Raw genomic sequence first — 27,116 nt, forward strand, 5'->3', positions numbered from 1 at the left:
TGGGTCAGAGGGCCACATATTTAAAAACTTATGTATTATAAAATTGTCCCTCAGAAAAGCCATAACAATGTATACTCCCATCTGCAGAGTACAAGACTGTCTGTTTTTCAAAAACCCTTCCCAATACTAGGTCTAATTTTTGTTAAGTAGGTCAGTAGTCCTTGCACATGATGAAATCCTTCTCTCGCACAAATTGCACAGCCTCTTCAGCCTAAATAGTTCTAAGTGGCCTTGGGATATGAGAGAAAAAAGAAAGAGAGAGAGAGAAAGAGGTAATGTCTTCTAGGTAGGGAAGTCACCACTACAACAGATTGCTAAGAATTATGTTTGTATTCCTTACCTTATTTCTGGTAGGCCCATATCTCCAGGGCAATAATATGGCTTGCTAGATGGCAAACACTTTGATTTTCACACAGGTGGTTTGAAAGATAAATTATTTTTTTCACTTTCAGAATGTTGTATCTAGATGAACCCTTAACAACCAATTCATCCAGTCTATCATTTCATAGATGGGAAAACTGAGACAGAGAGAGGGAGGAACTTGCCCAAGATCCCTTGGGAAATTAGTGGCAGAGCCAAATGGTTGGATAAAATTACTGATAAGTTCTGTTTTTGTTCTGTCTGTGACTCTTCCACTTAGAAGAATATTCAAATAGAAAACCTTACTTCCCCAGCATATACTTCTCTAAACCTTATGCTTTAAGGGAAGCAAATTTAGGAAAAAATTGTTTTTTTTTCTCTCTAGAAAAAAAAATTGCTTTTGCATTTACATTCATGCTTGGTCTGTTTCCAGGGATATCATGGGCGAATGGCATCCCTCTTCCCAGTACATGAGGCTGATGGTACAAATGGTTGAATGTGGTTTTGGTTCATAGGGACAAAAGACCTCCAAAGAAATCCAAAACCAAAAAAGGCATAGTCTTAGAGGTAGGAGTACTGACTTGTTTCATGTACATTTCTCATGGAAAGATAAAGAAGCCGCTAATTAATATAGAGATGTTGGGGTTTGATGAATGTATATAACATCCACAATGAAAGTCAAGTTGGGGATGGGAGGAAAAGGAGAGCCATTAGAATAAAAATAGATGATTATGCATAGACACCTGTGGAATTGGTTATGGACTGGCTGATGGGTTGGATCAACTCATAGAGGGCTTGGTATGTTCCAAATACACACCCCAAAAGGCCCAGGATGCCGATCATGACATCCTTTGCAATGGTGGCACAGCTCATGTCTTCAGCATAAAAGGTGATGAGCTCCAGGAGAGGTGGGATGATGAGGGCCAGGGCACTGCTGCTCACAGAGCCCACAAAAGAGATGACCAGGTCCAGGCGGGGGATGAGAATGGCCGAGACACCTGCAGAGAGAGAAGAAACTTAGAATCCCTGATTGTTCCTGCAAGAGGGAAGTTCAGAAACCAAACACTTCTTTGGAGCCTTATAATCCCATGGATGCCAGACCATTTTGGAAATGTAGGCAAGGGATCCCTTGCAGATGAGAGCAGTAGGTCAGACACTGTGGTTTTGGATTCCCCCTGCTGTTTTAAAGACCAATATAGATGCTTTTCCTTTTCTTTTATGTTTTACCTAAAACATAAAAGAGGAAGGGCTCCTCTACCATGCATCTATTATCTCCTTCTCATTCAAGAGATGGGGGAATCTAGAGCTCCAAGGACATGGAATGTGGTCAAGGTCACAAATGCTTTGAGATGAGACTCCATTGAAATGTGTCTAAGCCCCTTCCACTTGTCTATGCTGCATCCCTTGCATATGAAAGAACTTGTACATCATAGATGCTCTTACTCAGACACTGAATCTACTGTGAATTTGTACTACTCTACAAAGCACAGCCACTATCTAGAAGCAAGAATGACTTAAAAATGGGAGATGGCTTGGTTGTCAGAATCTGAATGACTTGTTTTCCTACTCCTAGAATGATTCTGGTAACTAAAAAGAACATAATACATGAAGATAGCAATAAGTTGCTCCCTCCCCATCTCATCTAAAACACCATGGTCTTAAATCTCCATCTTTCCTGCAGATGATGAACAGACATCATGGATTTTCTAGGGGATTCCAATTTCAATAATGTATGAGTGAATAACTATACCACATATATGATTTCACTTTGCACAACTGTATGATTTTCCTATGAACAAATTAGGGAAAAACTGTCCACAAAAACACTCAAACTAGCCTGCTGGATTTAAAGAAAACCTCACCTGTTTCTGAAATTGCTGCAACACATCTACTCAGAGAATGAGAGAGACACATCAACTCTTGCAGTTGAGAATTCGTCACCCCTCTGATGGGATGGTCAGGTCCACAGCTTTCCCTTCTCAGATATTTAATGAATTGCTTACTGGAGGAGGCACAGAGAAAATCTATCTCTTCTCCAGGACACCTCACACTGACAGGGCAGAGAAAATATTTTAATGGAAAGCTATAATATAAGGCAGTCTGGATGAGTTCTCTAGAAAGATCCTATCTGGTGATACCAACCTACTGCTCACAGACCTTCTATGGCTCCCCACGTCGATCTCCTTAGCACAAGGTCTCTGACAACTTGGGCCTTGTCAGGTGCTCTGGCTTCATGTCTTATCACTCCCCGCTACTTTTAGTTCTTCTAAGAGGCTGTATGTAAGTACTTGCCTCAGTTCTGTGCACAGCCTCCTTCCTAATGTGGTTCATTCTTCACTTCTCCATCTATCTTCTACTTATCTCTTAGGTCTTTTAAAAAAAAAAACAAAACTTTATTTATTTGAGAGAGAGAAAGAAAGCCAGAGGGAACACAAGCAGGCAGAGGGGCAGGAGGAGAGAGAGAAACAGACTCACTGCTGACCAGAGAGCCCAATGTGGGGCTCCATCCCAGAACTCTGGGGTCATGACCTGAACTAAAGGCAGATGCTCAACCAACTGAGCAACCCAGGTGTCCCTATCTTTTAGGTCTTAACTGAAATATCACTCCTCTGGAGAGAACTCCCTGATCTGGCCTTGGCTAAAGTACAGGACCTTCTAATGTGCTCTCAGAGTATCCTCTTATCTTAACAATTGTATGGTACCTCATTACGTGCCATCTTAACATTCATCACAATGTGTTGTAATTATTTCCTTGCATATATTTCTTACCCAACATGTCTTCTTTATTATTCATTATTGTATCCCCAGTGCCTAGCACAATGCCAGGCATATAGTAGGTGCTCAACATATGACTGCTGAATGAATGAAAGATCATGGAATTGACTGCTGAATAAAGGAGGAGGAAGTGGTCATCTGGCATGTAACAGAAACGGGGCCTGTCATTAGACAGTCAGCTCTGTGTAGCACTGTCTTCCCTGATCTCAAGTGGCCTGAACCTGTGTACAGGTTTTCTCTTCAAGCTAGACCCTTCCTATTAGAAATGATCTCAAAACAATAGAGCTGCAGGTCCCTAGTGTCCTGTTACAGACCAGAAACTCTGTAGTACCTTAAACCAGCAGGTGTGTTGTTTCTGCTTCCAGAAATCCATTTATGTGGTGCATAGCATCTGGTAGCATATTCTTCTGCTGGAAGGCTCCAACAATTACACAGTTTCTCCTGACCTTGAACTAAAACTTCATTTCTTCAACTTTAATCTCCGACTCCTGGATTCTTTAGGGCTAAATTTTCTCTCTCTTGCATATATATCATAGGTGTTTGAGGACAGATAGAAAAGTTTCCCAAGCCTTCACTTCCCCAGGCAAAACGTCCCTAGTTCTTTCCCTCTTTCCTCATGGGGCACCTTTTCTGATGTTCTTTCCCTGGACAAACTTCAGAGGAAAAATTCTCCAGCCCTGTTCACATCTACAACAGTGCCTAATGTAGAACGAATGAGTGAATCAATGAATGAAGGAAGCATTAAGGAAGGAATATGGGAGGAGGAGAGGAGAAAAGGTTGCACCCCAAAAAATGATGGCCAAGACTTTGACAAATCATCCCTTGTTTTCTCCTACAGTTGAAGGCTACTTTATGATAGGGACTTGATCTTAATTTATAATAGAGGGCAATATGGCGCACGATGGAAAACAGACTTAAGTGCTATATAACCAATGCTCAGTTCCCAGCTCTGTCACTTAGCAGCTCTATGATTTGAGTGTGTTACCTAAACTCTCTGGGCCACTATTCCTCCAGTTGGTAATATTATGATGCTAGGCTGTCATGAGTTTAAGGCAATGTCAGTGTGGCACCTGGCATCTGGGAGGCACATAAGAGTATGATTGAATGAATGGTACTTCTTTCTCCCACAAACCTGCCAAAGGATACATTCCATGTGTAAGCCCATTTTTCAGATGGAAAGTTGAGGTTCAGGAAGGTGAAGTTATCTTGACCAAGGTCCAAAGAAAGTAAGTGGCAGAGCCAGAGATATTGGGGTAGATGCCAGTGTGACTAGCAGCCATAGCTTTGGAGAAAGAATGCCCTTTTATCCTACTCACAGGTCAGACAGACCAAGGCTGTGCGGACAGACAGGTCTATTAACAGTGTCCAGCTCTCTGAGACCTGGGAGATGACGAAGGGGATGATGATTTCGGCTGGGACATGGAACTGGAGGGCGTAGGTGAAGAAGATGCCGATGGAGTACATCAGCTTGACCGACTGGTACAGCCTGCAGACAGACGGATAGGACGTAAAATTTGATTTGGCTCCTGGGCAGGGTCACTCAGGACTCACTCATTGCTCTGGTGTACTGGTACACCTATCACTGAGTACCTATCACTGAGTTACAGAACTGGCTCAGGCTTGACCTGCCATCAGAGCCACCCAGGAAGCTCATTAAAAGTGACATTCCTGGATATTCTGACTCATTAGACCTGTACAGTCTCAGGCACCTGTGCCTTTTATTCTTTTACTTTCTTGAAAAGCTCTATTTATATAGAGTAAAATTCCTAGTTCAAAAGTCATAGAGTGAGAAGCTTCCCTCCCACCCTTGATTCCCATTCTTTCCACAAGCAACTCCTCTAAGAATTTTCCTGTAGCCGTTTCAAAAATAATCAGTGTATAAAAAACCTTATACTGAATATAGGTACACCTACACACATACCATAGCATCCTCTACACACAGCTGAGCTCCATTTCTGTTCATTAAATATTTCTTGGAGATTGTTTATCAGTACACATAGATTTGGCTCTTCTTTGTAATAGATGCTTAATATTCCAATTGCATAGATACACTATAATTTTTTTGACCAGTCCCAGTTAAAGGATATTTAGATTATTCCCAGTCTTTTGCTAGTAAACAATGCTGCAAAACATATCCTGCTACATAGTTATCTATGCACATTAGCATACACCCTGAGAGGTAAAAATGCTGGCTGAAAGTACATGTGATTTGAACTTAGGATAGCTACTGACATATTTCCCCTTCGTTATCCTAGCTTTTTGGAAAGCTTGCTTCCCGGCATCTTTGTCAAAACACAATGTGTGAATGTGTGTTGGTCTATGTCATTCTGTTTTTTTTCAGGCATTTCTGTAATTATGAGGGAAACAAAATATTTTTTTCAAATATATAAAATGCCATTTAAAAGATTTGACTGTGAACTGTGGATTCACGCCCATTTTTTCCTTGGGTTGTTGGCCTTTTTCTTATTTGGAAGGGGTACTTGTCTACGGCTCCTCTGGGGAATCTGGTCGCCAGCCAGGTTCAGAGCCGATGTGAAGTTCTCATGGTAGCTGATGCCCACGTTTTCCAGCTGAGACCCTGCCACAAGGAATGTGCCCTGCCCAAGGTAGCCAAAGGCAGCCTGAATGGCCCAGAGTGGGAGGAGCATATTACAATGATATCTTACTTGCATAAAGTAAGCTAAGACTTCAAGGAAATTCCACATTATTACCCCACCCAGTCATTACCACAACACAATGAGGTGTGCGGGGCTGGTGGTATTTTTCACATTTTATAGCTGTGGCCTTGTGGGAGTTGAAGACCCTACCACTCTACTCGACTCTGAACATAACAAGGACAGGAGCTAATACTTGACGAATACTTACTGTGTACCGGGCATTTTTCTTTTCCTTTGGCAGCTTCGTGGTGAAGGGCATGATTCACTGCCCTCTCCGTAATGTTTTGATTTGACATTTGAGGGAGTGGCTGTCTCCTCATTCTGTGTCCTTGAGTGGGGATGGTACAAGAGCCAAGCCCCAGCCTCTCCATAATGGACATGTAGCATGAGCATAGAATTAAGCATTTGTGTGTATTCAGCCAGTGAAATTTTGGAGTTGTTTGTTACTAGAGAATAACCGAGCCAATACACATAGGCATTAGGGTTATCACCATTTTACTGATGAAGGAAATGAGGTCTGTAAAATTAGGTAGCTTGTCCAAGGTCACATAAGGACCAGGATGCAAATCCCTTTACTTAGTTTTAGAACCTGTGCCCTTCAACACTTGGTTCTACTGACTGCTGAGTTGCAAAGCACTCACTCTATACTGTCAGAATAATGATAATAGCTAACACTTGATGAATGCTGTGTGCCAGCCCCAAAAACGTTACCTGGATGAACAAGTGGGTGAGTAAATGAATGAATAGTCAAATGTAAGAACTCCAAACTAAATTCCAGCTGGGGCATAACAATGGCAGTCCAGGTCCATTTCTGGAACTGGGGGCCTGAGTAGTGGTCCATCTGCGAGACCCTCGATCATTATTCTGGAGTTACACTTTTTGTTGTTGCTGTTTGTATTTCCCAAACACTCCCAGATCATTCTGTTTTAGGGTCTTTGAACCATAGAATCAGACAGGTTCAGTGTCAAGTTTCAGCTTCTCACAAACGAGGTGAGCTGGGAGAGTTCTATACAGACTTTCCAAATAGCAACTTCCTCGTCTAGTAACTGGACTTGATGAAAATCATGCTAACTCATAGGGCTGTTATGAGAGCTTAACCAGATAATGCACAATACCTATATTATCAAACCCACATGTTATCCTCTCACCAATATTGGCAGTTAATGTATGGTGCTAGTGACAACCCAAAGGAATGTCACATTCTGTTGCTAAGACTCAGATCCCATGACTCTATTACCCTCGTCAGCACAGGCAGGCAGGGACATACCAGCAATTGGGCAAGTTGAGGGTGATGCTGGCTTGGGTGTTGGACCCAAACTTCATGTAGCCCAGTGTCCCCAGGCAGATGTAGAGGATGATGATAAGGGACATCCCCAAGTACAGAACAAAAGAAAACTGTTGTGGATGCTTCATCTGATTTTTGAGAGGCAGAACCTAAAGGTTAAAGAAGATTGAGAAAGAAGAGGTAGTCAGAAGCGTGGCCCCTCGTGAAGGAGCAGGCTTCATCTGCGGGTACAGACATCCTTCTCTGGGTGGCCCAGGGTCAGGAATGGCTACACTCTTTTTTTTATTTTCTTCCATTCTCTATTGCCAGGAGTGCCCTACTCTGGCTGGACTAATGAGTACATTTGCACTCAGTCTTCAAGGCTTAGTGTGGTGCATGGAGGAGTTGGTGACCACGATGGGTTCCTGATTTTCCCTTCCACCAGGAAAAGATCATATCCTGCACTTCTTGTTACTATTTTAAGACATCTGGAACAACTGGCTTCCCCGGAGAGCACCGTGGACCCTTTATGCAAACCCCACATCCATCTTACCATACCGACGCCTTCAAAGGTGAAGATGGCTGTACCAAAGAACAGTAAGAAGGTCTTCCAGCTTGCCATCAAGGGGAGGCTGCTGGGATCCGGAATCTCCTGAGAAGAAGGAGAAGAAGAGCATTTGTTTTGCCATGGTATTAGAGTCATCCTTGAACTTTGCCTGGTAGAAAATTGGGCCACACCTGCCCTCACGAGTGTCATGAACACCTGTGAGGTCGCTAGAGCTGAGTCACACCTCTTCTCTTTAAAAAGCTCTTGGGGGCACCTGGGTGGCTCAGTCAGTTAAGCATTCAAACTTTAAAAAAAAAGATTTTATTTATTTATTTGACAGAGAAAGCTTGAGCATGGGAAGTAGCAGAAGGAGAGGGAGAAGCAGGCTTCCCACCAAGCAGGGAGCCATCATGGTGCAGGGCTCCATCCCAGGACCCTGGGACCATGACCTGAACTGAAGGCAGGTACTCAGCTAGCTTAGCCACCCAGGTGCCTAAGCATCCAACTCTTGATTTCAGCTCAGGTCATGATCTCAGGGTCCTAAAATTGAGCCCCATGTTGGGGGGTCCACACTCAGTGGGGAGTCTGTTTGAGATTCTCTCCCTCACCCTCTGTCCCTCCCTGCACTCATGGTTTCTTTCCCTCTCTGTGTGTCTCAAACAAACAAATAAATATTTTTTAAAAAGCTCTTTGTTTTTATTGTGGTAAATTATACATAGCATAAAATTTAATATTTTAAACATTTAAGTGTATAATTCAGTGGCACCGAGTCCATTCTCACTGATGTACACCACCACCCATCTCCAGAAATTTTTCATCCTCCCAAATTGAAACTTTGTATGCATGAAATAATAACTGTTTATTACCCAGTTCCTGGTCATCTCTATTCTACATTGTTTCTATGAATTTAAGAATGCTAGGTACCTCATAAAGTGGAATCATATAATCCCTGTCCTTTTGTGGCTGGCTTATCTCACTGAGCATAATGCCTTTAAGGTTCATTCATGTTGCAGTGCAGATCAGAATTTCATTCCTTCTTCAGGAGTGCTTTTCATGTATTTACCACATCTTTACATGTAGGCAAAGTGGGACCCAGGGAGAAGGGAGTTGCCCAAGGCTATTCTGCAAGATACTGGCGTAGCTTGGATGAGAATTCAGTTCTACTGTCTTCCCACTCTCCAGTGCCTCTTTCTCATCACTTCTACTATAGCAGCAACATGCATGCAGAGAGAATGATTATTTTAATAGACTCCTGTGGCAGAATAATGGCTCTTTCCCAAAGATGTCCTTGTCCTAGTCCCTGGAATCTTTGAATGTGTTATATTACTTAGCAAGGGAGAATTAAATTTTCAGACTGAATTCAGGTTTCTAATTAGCTGACCTTAAAAGAAGGAGATTATCTTGGGTCATCTGGGTGGGCCCAGTGTAATAACAGCGGTCTTTAAAAGTGGAAAAGGGGATCAGAAAAGAGAACTAGAGAGATGGTGGTGTGGGACACACTTAGCTTTGCATTGCTGACTTTGGAGATGGAAGGCAGCCATAAGCCACGACATGTGGGTAGCCTCTAGAAGCTGGAGCAGGCAAGAAAACAGATTCTCCCCATAAGCTTCCAAAAAGAAACCCAGCCCTGCTGACACCTTGATTTTATCCCAGTGAGATTTCCAGAACTGTAAGATAAATTTGTGTTGTTTTAAAAGGCCAGATTTTTGATAATTTGTTACAGGAGCAGTAGGAAACTAATATGGCCCCCAAAGATTTTCAGAGTCAAAGAAATGAAGCTATAATAGTAGAATTTCAGGGCCTATGATAATAGCAAAGCATGGGCTTGGGAAGCAAACTGATAGAAATTAGTGAAAAAATTACTTTCTGTGTATCAGTTTCCTTGTCTCTAAGCTGAGTACTCACAAAATATAAAACATGTAAAATAGTACCACCGAAAAGATTCAATGAGTTAATATATGTTAAGAACTTGACATCAAGTAAATAAAATTTCTTTATCATGCATGTATCCCTTGTCAACCTACTACTGTTACAACTTTTGTTGGTTCTTAGTTGAGGTTTATCTCCCCAAATGAATGTGACCTCCACGAGAGCAGATATGCCATCAGTTTCACCCACTGCCTTGCACCATGCCTGGATCACAGAAGGTATTCGATAACTAATTGTCAAATGACTCACTGTTATCCAGCGTGATGACGACAATGATGATGTCAACTATCTCTTACAGCTTGTGGGGCCGAAGTGTTCACAGATGTCACTTTAGCTCAGAGCAGGTCACCTTCCTCACCTTCACCCTCCCATAATGATACTAACCTTCCCCAGGTGTCTCAGAACCCCTTCTGCCGTCGATTTTAGGCACAGACCTGTATGATATACTCAAAGATCAGAGCCATGCTCCCCAGGGTGGTGATGTTGGCCAGCATCGAGAAGATGGACAGCAACCTGAGGTTCTGGATAAACACCAGCAGGACCAGGAAGGGCAGGATTGTCAGCATGTAGAAGCGAATGTTCAGGATGGGCGTCGGCACCAGGGTCTTCCTGGGTTGGCAGTTGCTGGAGGTCATGTGGACTTCTTCTACGATCTGATGTATTCATAAGGAGGGGCCGTGTAGTTAGAAGTGTCAGATTAAATACAAAAGGCCCATTTAAGTTTCTATTTCAGATAATTAACAAGTAACTTTTTAGTCAGTATGTTCTGAATATTCCATAAGACATATTCACAGTAAAAAAACAAAACCAAACCTGCTGTTTATTGAAATACCAATTTAACTGGGTGTTGCACGTATATATGTGTGTGTATATATACACACACACACTTGTATATACATATGCATATATGTATATGTGTGTGTGTGTGTGTGTGTGTGTTGTGTGTATACACACACACACATATATATTTTTTCCCAAAATCTGGTAACCCCAACTGTGGTGCCCATGATGCCCATGACTGTGACAATAAGAAACCCTTAGAATCGTAAAATCTCCTTTTGTCATCTAACCGAACCTCTTCTTTCCTGTCAAGTGGTTTCCTTTCATATACTCAGAGAATGGAAGTTGATTACAGAAGAAAATCTTCTCTAACTTTAGCTAGTCCTAAAAACTAGAAAGCTCTGAACAAAATCCATCTGCTTGAATATTTCATCTACAATACTTGCCACAGTTCTGGCTGTTTGAATGCACAAAACCAATTATGCTTCCTCAATCCATGAAGCCAAGAAAGAACGCATTCATAATGCCTCTTGGTAAAGCAATGAGGACCAGGACCGCAGCTTATTTGTCTCATATTTAATCAGTCATTTTCTATGTGACAACCCTGAGATACCTACAGTGAATTCCAGCAACACTTTTCAGGCTAAAAATTCTCAATGATTTCTTATTGGACCTTATAGCAAGCCTCTTTTCCATCCTGGCTACTCAGATGTTGCTTTGACTTCTCAATAATCCTCTTAACAAGTGACAGGACCGAAAGGGCCCCCATGTAGACTGATGAGGAATGACAAATGAAACCATTTCCCCCCTCTATCTGAACACTATACTTTTGCTAATGCAGCCGTAGCAGTGGGTTGTCTGCTTTTCTCCCACTCTGCCCAGAAGATCCTTTTCACCTGTTGCAAGTTGTCTGCCATAAACATAAAATAGACGCTGCAGAATCCCAGTTGGGTGGTGATTAATAAGAAGCTGACAGTGTACCTGAAGAGGAAAAGAAGAGACAGATAGAGGGAGAAAACAAATTACTTTTTAAAATGTATTTGTTTTTTTTTTTTGAAGTGATTGTTTCTGTTGTTATTATTTTTAATACTCTGCTACATTTTTTTTACGTTAAAAATTTTCAAGCTGGGCTCCTGGGTGGCTCAGTGGGTTAAAGCATCTGCTTTCGGCTCAGGTCATGATCCCAGGGTCCTGGGGATAGAATCCCATATTGGGATCTCCGCTCCTCAGTGAGCCGGCTTCCTCCTCTCTCTCTGCCTACTTGTGATCTCTGTCTGTCAAATAAATAAATAAAATCTTGAAAAAAAAATTTTTTTCAAGCCCACAGAAACAATTGAAAGACTGGTATAACTAACATCAATATGTCCTTGAACTAAATATACCAATTGTTAACTTTTGGCCCTAACTGCATTATGTAAGTATGGATTTGTATATGAATGTACATATTCATCCCCCCACACAGGCATTCTTTTTTGGAACTACTGCAGATATCATAATAGTTCAACTGTTAACTCCCTCAGCATATTCCTCTGGAGACTATGATTCAGAAAATCAACCTCAACGTCCTCAAATATATAGTCCATATTTTAAATAACCCAATTGTCTCCAAAATATCTCTTAAGCTATTATTTATTTTTTGGATTCAGGATCTAATTGAGGTTTCTATATTGCTTGTGGCTATATCTCTAGTCTTTATCCATGTAGACCAGCCCTGTGAACATCCACATTCTTTGATTTTCCATGACATTGGCTTTTGGGGGACGAATTCAGGACAATTGTCTTGTAGAATGTCCCACACTATAGACTTGGAAGATTGCTTCCTCATGATTAGACTCAGGTAAGTATATTTGGCAAGCATACCGCATGTGATATTTGGTACTTTTCCCATCATATTGGGAGGCCCATGCTGTCCTGTGGCTCCTCTGTGATGATGACTGTCAGATGAGTCCATTGCAAATGCACATTTAATCTCGTTAAAATCTGCAAGTAAAGCTTTGAGATGGATGAATATCTTGTTCCTCTCCAACCAAGGGTTTTGACATTCATTGGTGATCCTTGTCTGAATCAATTATTTCATCGGTGACAGAGTGATGGTTTTCTCATTCTATCTGGCATTTTTTTCTGAATTTATCAGTTGGTATTTAAGAAAGATATATTCTTCCTCTTTTGGGGTATCACACAAAAAAACTCACAATTTTTAAGATTTAGTATATTATAGTCCATTCTTGTCATTATTCTTTTGTATTCTTCAATTGTCCCAAAATTGAAGATGCATTTATTGTTTAAAGGAACAAAAATATGATCAGTTTAGATGAAACTGGATGTGTTCAGGGTAGTATAGCCTTAGAGCAGTGGTTTTCAAAGTTGGGGTACAGTACCACTTGCATCAGAATTACCTGAGGTTTATGCAAAAAAAAAAAAAACAAAAAAACCCAAAAAACCAGATTCCTGACTCTTGTATCAGCCTTTGAAATCAGAAGCTCAGTATCATGTGAGACCAGAATAGAGATGTTTTCTCTCTTTATGATGGAAAGTTTTAAACATATACAAAAGGAATGACAATAATCCATTACTCCTCACCTGCCAATCCCAGCTTCAACAGTTATTAACTTTTTGCCAGTCCTCTTCTATCTCTCCCTTTACCCCTATGACACACATGCTTGTTTGTTGGAGTATTTGTAGCAGATTAGAGAATTTAAGGCAATTCATCTGTAAATAATTCCATACATAACTTTAATGGATAAGGACTTACTATATATAGATCTCTAAAATGCCATTATCATCCCTCCAAAATTAGTAATAATTTCTTCATATCATTTAATAACAGTCCATATTCAGATTTCTCTAATTGTCTTAAAAATATCTATTTTACTGCTGGTTTCTAAACAAGTCTATACATTGCATTTTGTTATTACTACTACATCTCTTAAGTTTTTAGAACTGTTGCATTCCCCTTGCTCTGCTTTTTTTTTTTTCCCTCTTTGCAATTTTTAACCATTTAGGGGGGTTGAATATACTAGATAATTTATCTTGTAGTATGTCCCACTTCCTAGATTTGGTTGATGACTTCTTCATAATGTCAGTTAATGCATTTCTCCATACCCCATGTTTCCTTTAAACTGGTATTAGATCTAGCAGCTTGACTAGATTGAGGTTCTTTATTCATTTCTGTGGCAAGAATATTTCCAGGGTGATACTCTGTACTCCCTACTGTATTCCATTATAAGACACATTGTGTCTGGTTATCCCATGTCTAGACATGAGATGCTATGATTAATACCTGGAGTTGGGTGGTGTCAGTGTTTTCCTCCTATATAAAGTCTCCCAATAACTTTTCATCTTATGGCCTAAGCACCCATTGATGATTATTGCCTACCTCATGCTCCCACATATCCTTTAGCACACTAAGAATTACAAATCATTGTTTAAAATATGTTCCTAACTCTTTCTCAGTTACTGGGCCTCTCGAGAAATGGTACAATGTAATGGGAGGGAACTAGAAGTTCAGGCTTCTAGTTCTTGCTCTGCCACTAAATTCCTGTGTGATGTTGGGTAGCTTTATTGCCCTATCAGGGCTCTATATTTCGCCATTGAATAGGCATGGATATGGTGGTATCTAAGGACCCTTCCTACCCAAAAGTTCTGATTAGGGGTTATCTGAAACATAAACCTTGGGGAGAGAGGATGAGTGTTTGTGAGTCATTCATTCATTATTGCCCCATGACCTCACCTGTCTGATAATCAGAATGTCTCCTGATCAAGAGAGCAATGACCTACTGAGAGTCGCAAGAGAGGAGCTGCAGAAGGGATCTTGGCAGCCACAATACTGCTCACTACCTCCTGAAGGACTCTGCTGGGAAAGGCTGGAATTTTAAGTTTGGGTCGAATTTCAGTGTAACCATTATCTGTATCTGTTCATGGACCTGGTATTTTTTTCCTTATGAGCCTTGGTTGTCTCATATTTCCAGGACATTAAAGACCCTCCCTGCCTATCTATAAAGTGAAGGAGATAATCAGAGATGCTAAGACACAGAAAGTCATCTTGTGTAACAGGCACTTTTTATCAACAAGGGAGCAGCCTGAATGTTCACTATTAGGGGAAGACTTAAATGCAACTATGGCACATGTCTCCACTGAGGAACATTTTGAGCCTTAAAAAATAATCACGTAAGCCCAAGACCATCCTAAGCTGCCACAGGACACCATGAAGCTGCTGCCAGTCTTGGAGCCTGGAGACATGCCCAGGAAAGCAACATGGTAGACCTTGACTATACCTCGCACCACCCCCGTGCCCCAAGACAGCTCCTGTGCTGGAGTTGGCCACAGCTGCTCATATTTACCCACAGTTGGTGATACCAAGAGAGGAAGATCTTCATTGTTGGGGGAGCAGATCCAAGCAAGAGCTTCTCTGCTGTGCACAGTACAGGTCCGGGAACATACCAGTGGGATTTAGCCACCCTGGAGGGCCTCTTGCCCCATTACAAGCCTGCCAGCTCCATTTCCTCTTGTGTACCTCATAGCATCTGGGTGTTTGGAGGTCAGGAAACTGAAATTGCCTACAAGTTCCGAATCGTGGAACTAGGACTTTGAGACCATGCCAGAGTTAAGCAGTCCCCCACCGACCCCAAGAACATTCCACACATCATGCAGCCATTGAAAACCAGTTGTATGTCTTTGCAGGTGGAAAGAGAGGTGCCCAGCCCATCTGGGTGTGAAGCTGCATGTGTTTGACACAGACACTCTAACCTGGTCACAGACAGACACTTGGAAAACCTCCACCCTCATGTGATGGTGGCAGCAAGAGACAAAGCTCTTCATCCATGAGGCTTGGTAGGGGACAAATTCTATGATAATGTCCATTGCACTGATTAAAGTGACATGAAGTGGCAGAGGTTGAGTCCCACTGGGGCACCTCCCATAGGCTGTGCTGTGCAATCAACTGAGATTGTGGGGAAACACCTGTATCTTTGTAGGGATGGCTCTCCCATGCAGCAACACTGGACACAATGTACCAGTATTATATAGAAAAGCAGCATTGGATGGACTTTGCTTAAATATGAAAATTTTCGGGGCACCTGGGTGGCTCAGTGGGTTAAGCCTCTGCCTTCGGCTCAGGTCATGATCTTGGGATCCTGGGATCTGGCCCCACATCGGGCTCTCTGCTGGGCAGGGAGCCCGCTTCCCCCACTCTCTGCCTGCCTCTCTACCTACTTGTGAATGCTCTCCCTGTCAAATAAATAAATAAAATCTTTTTTAAAAATCTGAAAATTTTCTACCACCTGGACGTTCAGATCATTCTATGTGTGTCATTCCATGGCCAGTGATGTGTACTTCTGAGAAAGAAGATTCAAATTTGTCACTCTGAACTGTGATACTGAGAAAGGGACTTCCACTGACAAAGGAGTGACCCAAGATGCTGACTCACATGAAGAAATTCAGACTGACACATTCCTGTTTTGCATTTGGTGGGATGAATACAGAAGGGGAAATCTATAGTGATTATATTGTGATTATAGTTGACTAATAAATCCAATATTTCTATTAAATGACAAAAAAAATAACCAGGTAGATCTTTATGTCCCAGCATGGAAAGAAATTAGAGATATATTATTAGATGAAAAAGCAAATTTCAAAAACAAAATTCTACTTAGTATACAAGAAAATGCTAAATGACACTTGTATTTCCACTCACACACGTATATTCATGTACCTGTAGAGATAAAGTCTAGAAGAATATTTACTAACTAGGTATCAGTTGTTACTTATAGGAAGAAGAGGGGTTGGGAATGGAGCAATGTCTTGTTGGATGGCTTGTAACAACAATGTATTCATTTAACCCTCTAACTAGGAATAAGGGAAGACCAGGTGAGGATTATTATTGTTCTTACTACTCCCACCACTACTGCTACAACATTTATGAGTACTACCTTCCCCACACGGAGTGGGTCCTCAGCCAGGCGTTTGGGCAGGTTTCCAGGCTGTACATCATGGCCTCTCCATAGTTCACGAAAGTCTTCTGCAATCTAGGGAAAGGGCAAGCAATGTACAACTTAAAGCATTTTTGTTAAGAGTATACTTTACTCCCAAAGTGAGTAATTATTATATATTTGTGTGTTAGCATGGAATATTCTGGAAATTTTCTAGCAATGGTATTAACAAGATACTTTATAAAATACATTTACAACTTTCAGGAGACTGCTCTTTTTTTTTTTTTCTTTTTTGTAGTTGTCTTCTTAAACAATAATATTTAAGTGAAAGAAGATTTTTAAGGAAACAGTAGCTTTGTCTTGACTTAAGTCTACAAACCAGGGAAGAGGGGTCATGAAAGGTGTGCAAACTTTTCAAGAGGAAGTAGGAAGTAGAAAAGGGGGTTTGGGTATGACCGAGCCAGTGATAGTCTTTTCCGGACTGTATTCCCTCCCTCCCACTGCTGAGGGTGTTGGAACATTTGAGATACTTGCCTCAGACTAGGTCCCATGCAAACATGGGTGCAGGCTTCTGCCAAGCACCCCTGTGGATGTGACACCTAAGTTGCTGTCTGTCTTGTCCCTCTGCCCTAGATGGCCCTTCCTAAGGGCAGGGAAAACCCCACTGAAGAACCGTCTGTGAGCAGGGGGAGCTGCAGCAGGGGGCCAAGGGATGGATCCCAACTGCTAACTGAGGGACGTAGCTGGGAATGGGAGGGAGACCCAGACTTGGGTCTTGGGTTGAAATCCCAACACATCCCCCTTCAGATGGCTGAGAGGCCTTGAACAAGTCTCTTTAGACTTCTGGACCACACCATCTGGGTTTGGGGGAGAAGTTGGTGACTGATGAATGTGGAGATGCTGCTGGAAATATGGCATAGTCCTTCCATTTTTATTATTGTTCATTACGCTGGGCACTCCCATAGAAATGAGGTCATCACATTGCATAGGAATGGTATATTTATTAGTCTGAGGGTTACAAATTCAAAAACTGCGAGGCATGAGGTATCAATGATAGGGGGAAAGGGGCTGGTGTACCACAGAAGAGGGAAGAGTAGAGACTGTAGCAAGCCCCTGGTACACATCCTATTCTAAGAGGGATTGACTGGGACTCGGTTCCCCCTGAACAATGAGGAATGAGACCCCAGAGCTGTCAGCTTATCTAACCGGCAAGGAGAAGGTGAAGTTTGTTTTTTTCCTAATGTGAAATCTCTGGGTTTTTAAACATAGACTAAAGCAAAACAAAACAAAAATTGTGAAGCTCTTAGACCATCAGTCTGTAAACTCTGTATTAGAAAAAAAAGAAAAAGAAAAAACAACTCATAAAAAAAAATCAGGGGGTACCTGGGTGGCTCAGGCAGTTAAGAATTGCCTTCAGCTCAGGTCATGATCTCGGGTTCCTGGGATGGAGCCCCGCATCAGGCTCCCTGCTCAGCGGGGAGTCTGCTTCTCCCTCTGCAGTCTCCCCACCCAAGTTTATGGTCTCATTGTCTCTCTCAAATAAATAAAATCTTCTTAAAAACCAGGAAAAGGCTTATCATAGCTTAGGCATCAGAAACCTACAAGGTGATATTATTGTCCCAGCAAGAGATGTGCAGAATTGTTGGAGTGGGTCCCACAGGCCTTTGAATACCAGCTCTGCCACTTCCTAGCTGTGTGACCCTGAGTAAGACGTTCAGTTCACCTAGTTCTCAGTTTCCTCTTGTGTAAGATGGGGACAATAATAGTGCCTGCTGTAAAAGTTTACTGTAAGGAGTAAATAAAAGAAGGCTTCTAAAGCTCTGACCATGTACCTCGCACATGTAATTGCGCCGTCAATTTAATTGTTGAATGAATAAATGCTCTTACAGTGTTTTTGTGAGCTGGAAAGTGCCCTACAAGTTAGGTGTGACTGATGAGTACTCTGGACACACCTGTTTGGGTTTGATAATTTGGCTTTAGGAGGAGTTTCTGTTACTCTCTCTACTTTGACCTATGGGGAGTTTCTGCATATCAGCAAGGACCCCTCTGGATTTGTGTGGCTCGGGAGAAGATAAGGGTTGTACACAGAAAGCCAGCAGGCAGTTGGCTGTAAGGAATTACTAATCACACATGAATGCTGGTTTGTAAATATGCAACTCTCAGCCTTGTTCACCTTCGTTGCATTTGTCTTCTCTTTCAGGAATTTCTTTTGTGTCAGGAGTTTCAAATATGGAAACACTGAGTATTTGAATGTATGCTTTATCAATGACCAGAGCCATTGTGAATTATTCATTTCAACTACGGTTTCTGCTTTGACTGAATTGTCCCAGAACGGGTTTCCCTGGCCCAAACTGCCCTTCCGAGGTATGTGTCTTGGAGTTGGGGGGAGGGTGGGTGTGGAGAGTAAGGGAGAAAGAAGGACATCCCAAGTATCAGGCATACGCATGGTAGTTTCTAGAGCATGCCTGCATCTTCTATCACCTTTGATCTTTCCAGCTACAGATATTTAGAGTCAGATGGTGCGGGAACTTGACAAAGTCATCCAGCAGGTTAGCAGAATGGGGCCGGGACAGAGGAGTTTCCCGTTGTGATCGCATCCCCGTCTCCAGCACTTCTATAGAATCTAGAGCAGTAGGTGCATGGCTGGGGAAGAGGCTCATTAAGTGGGTCAGTGGCCAAAGGAAACTCAACACAGACGGGGCCTGGCACTGGGGGGAGAGAGAAGCAGGATTCTCACCTCTGACCAAGGTGATGGGCACAGTTCAACAGGATGACCATGCAGTGCACGGTGAGGATCCCGATGGCCAGCAGGCTGATAGGACCCACCTAGGTGGGGAAAGAGGGGTGGGGACAGTGAGCCATACATTGATCATTCCCATAACTGGTCCTCTCCTAGTCTGGGTGCTAGGGTGTCCCTCTCATGATAAAGCTGCCTCTGGGATGGAGGTCCTTGCCTGAATGTCCTTGTGCCCGTAGGCAGTCTAGTCCGAATGCCCTTTTTAGCATCACTGCAAAGTAGCTGCCCAGTCTCTGCTAGGGCACTTCTCATGACTAGCTACCACCTCCACAGACAACCCCTGCCTTTCCTCATTTGCCTTGGGTTCTGTCTTCTAGATCCCTCGTTCCTTCTTCGCACCCTAGCCCTCACCTCCTACAAGATACTGGAGGACTGAGGTTTCTCTTAGGACTTGGCTTTCTTCTTCTAGTGTAGAGTTACCAATGGGGACATTAGCAATATTTTGGACCAGATGATACTATGTTGTGGAGGCCCTCTTGTGCATTGCAGGATGTTCGGCTTATTCCTTGGTCTCTATTCAAGCATTAGCGGCACTCCCTCTCCCCATGAGTTGTGACAGCTGAGAATGTCTCTAGACACTGTAAATGTCTTAGGATGTGTGTGTGCAAAATTGTCCCCAGTTGAGTATCATTGCTCTAGTATGTCTAATTTGTCATTAACCCTATTACTTTTTAAAGACTATATATTTAAGGTGTACAACATGACAATTTGACATACATAAACATAGTGAAATATTTACTGCAGTCAAGCTAATAAAACTATCTTATTCTCACATAGTTTCCATTTTTGTGTGATGAGATTAAAAAACCAGAACTCATTATTAATCCTAATCTCTCAGATATGATCAGAGGGTCATAGAGGAAAGAGAGACTCCCTGACTTCCTCTGTGCTAGTCACTCGTCATGCCTTTAGAGATGTGACCTGATGGAACATTATCACAAAGTAACAAATGAGAGATCGAGAGCACCACTAGATTTCACTAGAACACAGCCTCCAAATAAGAGATACTTCCTTTGATCCTGTTTACGTCTCCATTTGCAGAGCCTAAGGACGCACATAGTAGGTGCTCAGTATGTACTTCTCAAATGAACCATGATCAGAAGTTCTGGTGGGAAATGGAGGGCAGAGAAAATATCGAATGGTCCTTAGGAAGCAAAAGTCAGAGGGTAAGAGAGCTATCTTCAAATACCACACAGGCAAAGAGAGTTTGGCTGGAGGCCATGTGGTAATAATACTCTTCAGAGGTTCTAGAACCCCGAGGATTCCCAAGGGGGAGAGTCTCATCTGTGGGTTGGAACTGCCTCAGACTGCAAGTCACGTCAGAAGCAGCCGGAGTTTTAATATGCCTTCATTTTGACATGTGGGCCCCTTACCAAGCCTGAAGAGGAGGAGAAATAAGCATCATCTAAATGGAAATCACATATTTTGCATCAATTCAGTTCAACAGGCATGAATTGGATGTCCTGTCTCTACAGCAGGTATTGTGAGGAGGTGTAAGAATGCATTAGAGAGTTCCTGCCCTCAGGGCTTACAGGTAAGCAAGGAAGGTAGGTATCCTAAAATATTATCTCATCTTTGTAAGAATTCTGGGTGTGGTAGATATAAGTTCTAGAAAAACACAAGGGGAATGTGGCATTAATTTTAGTAGGAAACAGTAAAGTTTCACAGAGGAGACAGATTTCAAAAGACAGAAATGAGGGAGAAAAAACAGTAGAAGGCAAGAGATAGAGGTGGGATGACATGGGGTGTCAGGGGACAGGTGAGGCCTTCGCTATCCTCCTCTTCTAGGCCACTTTCTCACAGTCAGCCTTAGGGTTTGAACCAAGAGGCAGTGCTCACATGCCTGCAGGGACCAGGCTGCTAAGGTAAATGAATGAAATGGGCTGGTTACAGTTCCAGGGAGTGGGAGGGCTGTGATGAAGCAGATTGAGTGCCAGTATATGAGTGTGGGGGGTCTTTAAGAATAGTGGTGGGTGTGGGAGTTGGAGGAAGGGGGCCATCCAGTTATGAGATAAACTGGTGCAACATGTTGACCATAGTTAACACTGCTGTATGGTATGCCTAAAAGTTGCAAAGTATATATGTATATAAAATTTATATACACACATACATATATATGTTAACCAAACCTACTGTGGTAATCATTTTGCAATACATGTATACCAAGACATTATGTGGTACACCTTAAGCATATATGGTACTATATGCTATTTATATCTCAATAAAACTGGGCGAGGGATAGTAATAGCCTCTAGGAGCTCCCCTCTGGGAGCACTCCATTTGGTTCCAGGCTGACTCTGGTGGATTGATGCCAAGAGGCACATTTCCTATTGCAGAGGGCACCCCCAAATTGGCCACTGATAGCACAGAGGCCTTAGGGGTCCACTGCCCCTTCTCCCCAAATGGGTAAAGCTAGTTTCTATTACACAGGTTCTTCTTACCAATAAGCCGGCATTTTTCATGGCCAAGGGAAGCCCCAGGAGCCCTGTGCCAATGTTGCATTTCAATAAATGGATCAACGTTTGCATGATCCTGTAGGGGAACAGTAGGGAGACAAGAGGTTATGTTAGTATATGGGAAAGGTGACCCAAAGCTCAGGTTCCTTTCAGCATCTCCAGAACCCTCTATTGGGAAGAGGGACAAAAACCAGATGAAGTGGCCCCTGTAACAGCTGATCCAGGGCTGGTGCTAGTTTAGGTGACCCGACAAATATTTAACACACAATAGGCTCTAATGAAATAATTCACAATTGCATTCATCCAATGATTTTTTTCACAACTTATTCACTCACATAATATTTATTGAGACCTATTAGCTGCTTTACATTTAGATGATCAATGAAAAAACCTAATAGTAATTTTCTCAATTTCTAGAGAAATTTTGATGCCGGGTCATGTATTAATTTCACTCACTAGAAAGAACATAACTTCTCACAACATATGGAATATTTACTGGTTCTAGTTCACTCCATCCAGTTATTCAACCAACATTCCCTGAAATATTCCATGCTCTGCATTGGATACAATTTAATAATAATTGTTATCACGCATACAGAATGCTTACTACGTGCCTGACAGGGGGCTGGGTACTAGGGTTCTAAACACCCTCCACGTCTGCGCTAGCAGTTCCTGCCCAGGTACCACATGTCCATTGGGAAGGGGGAAGGGGGGACAAGATCCCGAGAAGAGAATCAAGAAGGAACTGAAATGAAAAGTTCATTCAAGAGCAATGAACTCAGAGGTAAGGAGCACTGAGTTCTGAGTTCTAGTTCTGCCATTAACCTCTGAAATTTGGTCACTACTTTGGAAAGACCCTTAGCTGCTTACATTTTCTGCTTCTTCTTCTGCCAAAAAAGAGAAAGAAATAATAAAAATAAATAAACAAACAAACAAAAAGATTTCATGACAAAGGAAAAAAGAGAGAGAGAGAGAGAGAGAGAGAGAGAGATAGGATAATTCTTGCCCTTACTTCCAGGGAGTGGTAAAAATCCAAAGAGGTAATGATAATAGGAATCCTGGAACCATGAAGCACATCTGAGAAGTGAGGCATCATCACCACCGCCATCACCATCATCACCATCCTCTCTTCATCTTCAGCATCATCATGAGGTCTGACCTTATGGTGCTCACCTGCTAAAAGGACTCACTTGAAGGGGAAGCAGAGCTGGGATAAAGGCAAGCAAGGTCTGGTTTAAGCAGGTAGAGGTGTCCCCTCCTCCTGGAATAAAAGGGACCTTGAGGAGGCCATTGGAGGGAACTCCTTGTGCAGTCTTAGAACTTTCTAGAGGCAGACTGCCTCGGTCACAGAGTGAGTCCCTTAGAGACGGTGTTTAGATCTCCAGGTCTTTGTCCCAACAGTTAGGGAGTTAGGGCTGGGTCCAATTTTATAATTCAGTACCAACCTGGGAAAAGGGTTGGGGCTGAGAGAACAGGGTAGGCCCTTGGGGCCCCCCTGACTTTCTGCATCTTCATTAATTTGGTCTATTCACCTGAGGGTGGGGGTGGGCACCTGTTGTTGCTTCACTGCCAAGAGGACATTTATGACTTGCATTTCTTGATAACTGCAATCATTGGAAAATATGTAAAAAAAAAACCAAAACACTACTTTTTATGTTTTGTCAGCTTCTTAGTAGTAACTTCTTTAAGGCATGTGTTCTTCTCCCCGCTTCGTGCCTTCTGTCCTTCCGTTTCTTACTTCTTGCCTACAAGCAGCATCTTGTCCAAGTGGAATCAGATCTCTTGAAAAAGGTGAAATTAGCTTTGGAGAAACTGGATGCCCTAGCTAACAGCATTATAGATCAGAGCCTTGGAGAGTAAAATCCATGTTGGGGTTTTAAAAAAAAACACTTTATTTTTCTTTGAGAAATGATACATTACTATTGTAAAACGAAATACCAAAATTCCACTAACTGGACGTAAGCACTGTTAGCATTTTGACTAGCACTTCTCTGGGTGTTTGTTTGTTTTTAAAGGCACACACTTTTATACATGCAGAACCATTATAATACTGTATCCTAAATTAATTTTCTTTATGAATGGTATGTCCTACACATTTTCCACAGATTTCCTTCATCACTTGTAAAGGCCATATTGCATTCTACTGTATGTGTGTACCATACTTTATTTAAATGTGTTACTGTTTCTAAGTCTTCAATATTATAGACAGTACTTCAATAAAATTATGCATACCTGTTGTTATCTCATTAGGAAAAATTCCTAGAAGTGGTGTTTATTGATCAAAGGATGTATTTATTTATATTTGTACTTAAAAAATACCTAAGTAACATGGATATAAATTCAAAAGGCAGAACAAAAACAAGAACCAGAAAACCTTATTAGTAAGTATACATCATTCTGCCTCTCGGTCTCTGCATTCTCTCACTCCAAAGCAGCCACTGCTTCCTACTCTGTGTGTGTGTATGTAGGTGTGTACTTTCAAAGGATGCATATGTCAAGTTGGTATTTGTATGTTTTATATAAGCAGGTGTTAAGGGATGCCTGGGTGGCTCAGTCAGTTAAACCGCTGCCTTTGGCTCAGGTCATGATCCCAGGGTCCTGGAATCGAGTCCCCCATTGGGCTCCTTGCTTGGCAGGGAGCCTGCTTCTCTATCCACCTCTGCCTACCACTCTGCCTGCTTGTGAACTCTCATGCTCTTTCTCTCTCTCTGACAAATAAATAAAATCTTAAAAAAAAATAAATAGGGGTTAAGATTTGATGTACATTACAGCATTGCCATTTGGAAATATACCCGTTTAATTCTTCCTAGAAGAACATGAGTGAGGGCATTTCCTGACATCCTTATCCACCTTGGGTATTGTCATATACAATCTTGTTATGCCCAGGGTTATTATCAGATCTGATTACTGGATAATAGTCTAACTGGCAGTAAAGTTCTAAGAAAAAGTTCCATGTGTCTGTGTTTGTAGCAGTAGAAGTAGGGACATGGGGCTAGGAGATTACCTTTTGTTTCCTGGGTGGGTTTGCAGGAAGGGAGGGAGGGAAGGAGAATAATAGGAATGAATAAAGCAGATGCAGAAAGAGAGGAAAGCAGTCTGAAACTGCGGAAGAACACGCAGCCAGCCTGTGATGAAAACTGTTCCTAGAATCAAGCTCATGTTGGGTTGCCTACTCTATTTGGGGTCTCTGTAATAGTACAGAGAGCCACACAGATGAACCTTCTTGGATTTGGATTTCTTATTTCCTTCATGCATCTCCTGTTCAGTGAGACTAAGGGTGTTAGGAAGAGAGAAGTAGGCAGAGGTGGCCCAGCACTGTGAAGGCAGCAGCACTTGGCCTCAGGTCTGGAAGGGCAGTGCGGCCACTTACGATAATCCATTGGCTTCCTCAGCAGGATAGACATTCTGCGAAGCAACACCGCTCCTACTCTCTAAGAGTGACTTGGACCCGTCATCCAAGTTGCTGGGCGCACTGTTGAAGTCCTTTCCAAGCAGTGACGTCTTCAACATGGCGGTTGGGGGGTGGCAGAACAGGTTGAAGGCCTGTAATAGCCTTGAACCAGCTTCCCATGGATTTTTCTCCAGAGAAACCAAGGCTGCAGCCCCAAGATGCTGGTTCCTGTTTCCCGAGGGTGTCTGACCCTGACTGAAGCCCAAATGTGCGAATCAGTTAAGCGCTGGTGGCAGGGGAAGTTGATGTTGACTATGCCTCACTTGGCTTTTGGGGGACTTTGGAGTCTCATCTCATCGTGACCCTCAGGACCCCTCACCATTTGGTCGGCCACACGCCAGGACTCACTTGGGCTTCCAGTCCCTCCCAGGACAGCCCTAAGTGCTATAGGGCAAAGAGAAGAGTGTGACTGGGAGGAGGAAGTCACCATTGGACTGCAGGTCCTGGTGCCTGGATGGGGGGCCAGGTTCAGCGCTTGTCTACCTCTGCGAGGAGGAAGCCAGAGCTACCTCACAATGAGGTCTGCCTGGCCAATAAAGTGCTACAGAATCCCAGGATGCAGGTGTGGCCCAACCGAGACTGATCCAGCCACCACCTTCCCTGGGTGGGAATGAAGAGTGTCTTTTAAGGCCCAGTTCAAGTGCTGCCTGCTCAGAATTCCTGTACAGGAAGGGCATATGTTCTGGAACATATACCTACTTGGAAGGGAGTACTTTTAAAAAAATAATTTAAACTTTTAAAAACTTTAAAAAATAATTCATTCAACAAATATCTATTGAGCACCTAAGATATACTAGGCACTGTTCTCCCTCCTGGGAATACATTAGGGTAGAAATTTATTACAATCTCTACGCTCATGGAACTGCAGTCTACTGAGGAGACAGCAAACAAATATGTCATGTTATATTAGTTGGTAGTCAGTACTATAGAGAAAAATAAAGGAATAAAGGGGAATGCGGAGTGCTGACTGGGATAGAGAGGGTTGCAATCCTAGATGGGGTGGTCAGAGAGATCCTCACTGAGAAAGTGACATCTGAGTAAAGGGCTGAATGGGATGAGGGACATGTCTCATTTATGTCTTGGGTAAGAAACTTAAAGCAGAGGGAAGAGTAAGTGCAAAGGTCCTGAGGCAGAAGAGGGTCTGGGCATTTGGGGAATGGTAATAAGGCCCACGTGGCTGGCTCAGCACACACAAAGAAGAGGGGAGATGAGTAGAGTGGATATATGTCTGGTTTGCCCAGCATTCTTCTGGTATGTGTTTATTGCCCTGGCATAATTACCAATATGCCTCTCTTCATTATCAAAAGTGTCCTGGTTTGGATGATAAATTATGTGGTTACACTAGAGATGCAGTTAATGTACGTAGAGGTAATAGAAGAGGGATGGAAGGGGATAAGTAGGATCTTGTACGCCACTATAATGCCTTTAATTTTTACAATGAGATGAGGTATCTTGGAGAGGTTGAGAAGAGAAGTGACATGACTTGCATTTTAACAGGATCTCTTAGGGCCATTAGGCTGGGAGCAGATTGAAGGTGGGCAAGGGCCAATGTTGGGAGATAAATAGGAAAGGACTGCGATGAGCCAGGTGCTTACCAGCAGTGGGAGATATCTGGGTACCTTTAAGAGGACGTGCTGATGGACAGACCTGAGGTGAGGTATAGAAGAGAGGGAAGGATCAAGATGACGTTAAAAATTTTCACATGAAAGGAAGGATAGCATTGGCGCATACAAGCCTCATCTTAAAGATGCCTTTGCTGAGCAAGCCGGGGTACACTGTACTTGGCCTGCCTGTTCATTTGGGATGGTCCAGATGTGCTCCTTGGGAAGATTATGGGAGCCACACACTGCCCATGTCAAAACTCAGTACTGCTGCAAAATCTGCTCCAAGAGCCTCTTTCTCCCTCTGAATGTCCATTGAGATCTCTCCTTCCTCTGATACCCCAAAGGTTATTTTTCTCCATTTGGAAAGAGTTTCCTCTCCCACAATGCATTTAGCCACTGCTTTCATACTTTCTAGTGAATGTGTACTCCATATTAGGTCCTGCAGGCTTAGCAACGAACACTTTCAAGGAGTCTGCCCCTGAGTGGAAAGTAGGAAGATGACACTACACACGTCAGCTAGACAGTAGAGAGGACAATGAACCTCCCCACCATCCAGGGAGGACAGCTGT

The 27,116-nt window shown here is 42.6% G+C and overlaps 1 protein-coding gene and 1 pseudogene across 2 annotated transcripts; one reads left to right on the forward strand and one right to left on the reverse strand.

Moving 5' to 3' along the window:
- Positions 1–812: 812 nt before the first annotated feature.
- Positions 813–25,453, reverse strand: SLC36A3 (solute carrier family 36 member 3). Of its 2 annotated transcripts, none has more exons than XM_059173455.1 (10): positions 24,863–25,453; positions 21,478–21,568; positions 18,977–19,065; positions 16,240–16,335; positions 11,209–11,293; positions 9,967–10,185; positions 7,610–7,708; positions 7,060–7,226; positions 4,452–4,621; positions 813–1,358 (listed from the first exon to the last, which is right to left on the reverse strand). In XM_059173455.1, exons 1-10 carry the CDS (start codon positions 25,000–25,002, stop codon positions 1,090–1,092), a joined length of 1,425 nt encoding a protein of 474 aa, XP_059029438.1. In that variant the 5' UTR covers positions 25,003–25,453; the 3' UTR covers positions 813–1,089. The 2 variants fall into 2 exon arrangements, with proteins under 2 accessions (XP_059029438.1, XP_059029439.1); XM_059173456.1 differs by having other exon boundaries at positions 814–1,358; positions 25,292–25,452.
- Positions 14,517–15,836, forward strand: LOC131831341 (rab9 effector protein with kelch motifs-like; annotated as a pseudogene).
- Positions 25,454–27,116: the final 1,663 nt, after the last annotated feature.

Source organism: Mustela lutreola, chromosome 5 (assembly GCF_030435805.1).
Source record: "Mustela lutreola isolate mMusLut2 chromosome 5, mMusLut2.pri, whole genome shotgun sequence".
NCBI classification, from domain to species: Eukaryota; Metazoa; Chordata; class Mammalia; order Carnivora; family Mustelidae; genus Mustela; species Mustela lutreola.

Excerpts from the sequence above, each read along its gene's own strand:
- SLC36A3 (XM_059173455.1), bottom strand. The coding sequence starts at position 25,002 with ATGTTGAAGACGTCACTGCTTGGAAAGGACTTCAACAGTGCGCCCAGC. Across the intron at positions 21,569-24,862 it reads GAGGAAGCCAATGGATTATC|GATCATGCAAACGTTGATCC; the intron begins GTAAGTGGCCGC and ends GTTCCCCTACAG. Across the intron at positions 1,359-4,451 it reads AGCCTTGGTCTGTCTGACCT|GTGTCTCGGCCATTCTCATC; the intron begins GTGAGTAGGATA and ends CTCTCTCTGCAG.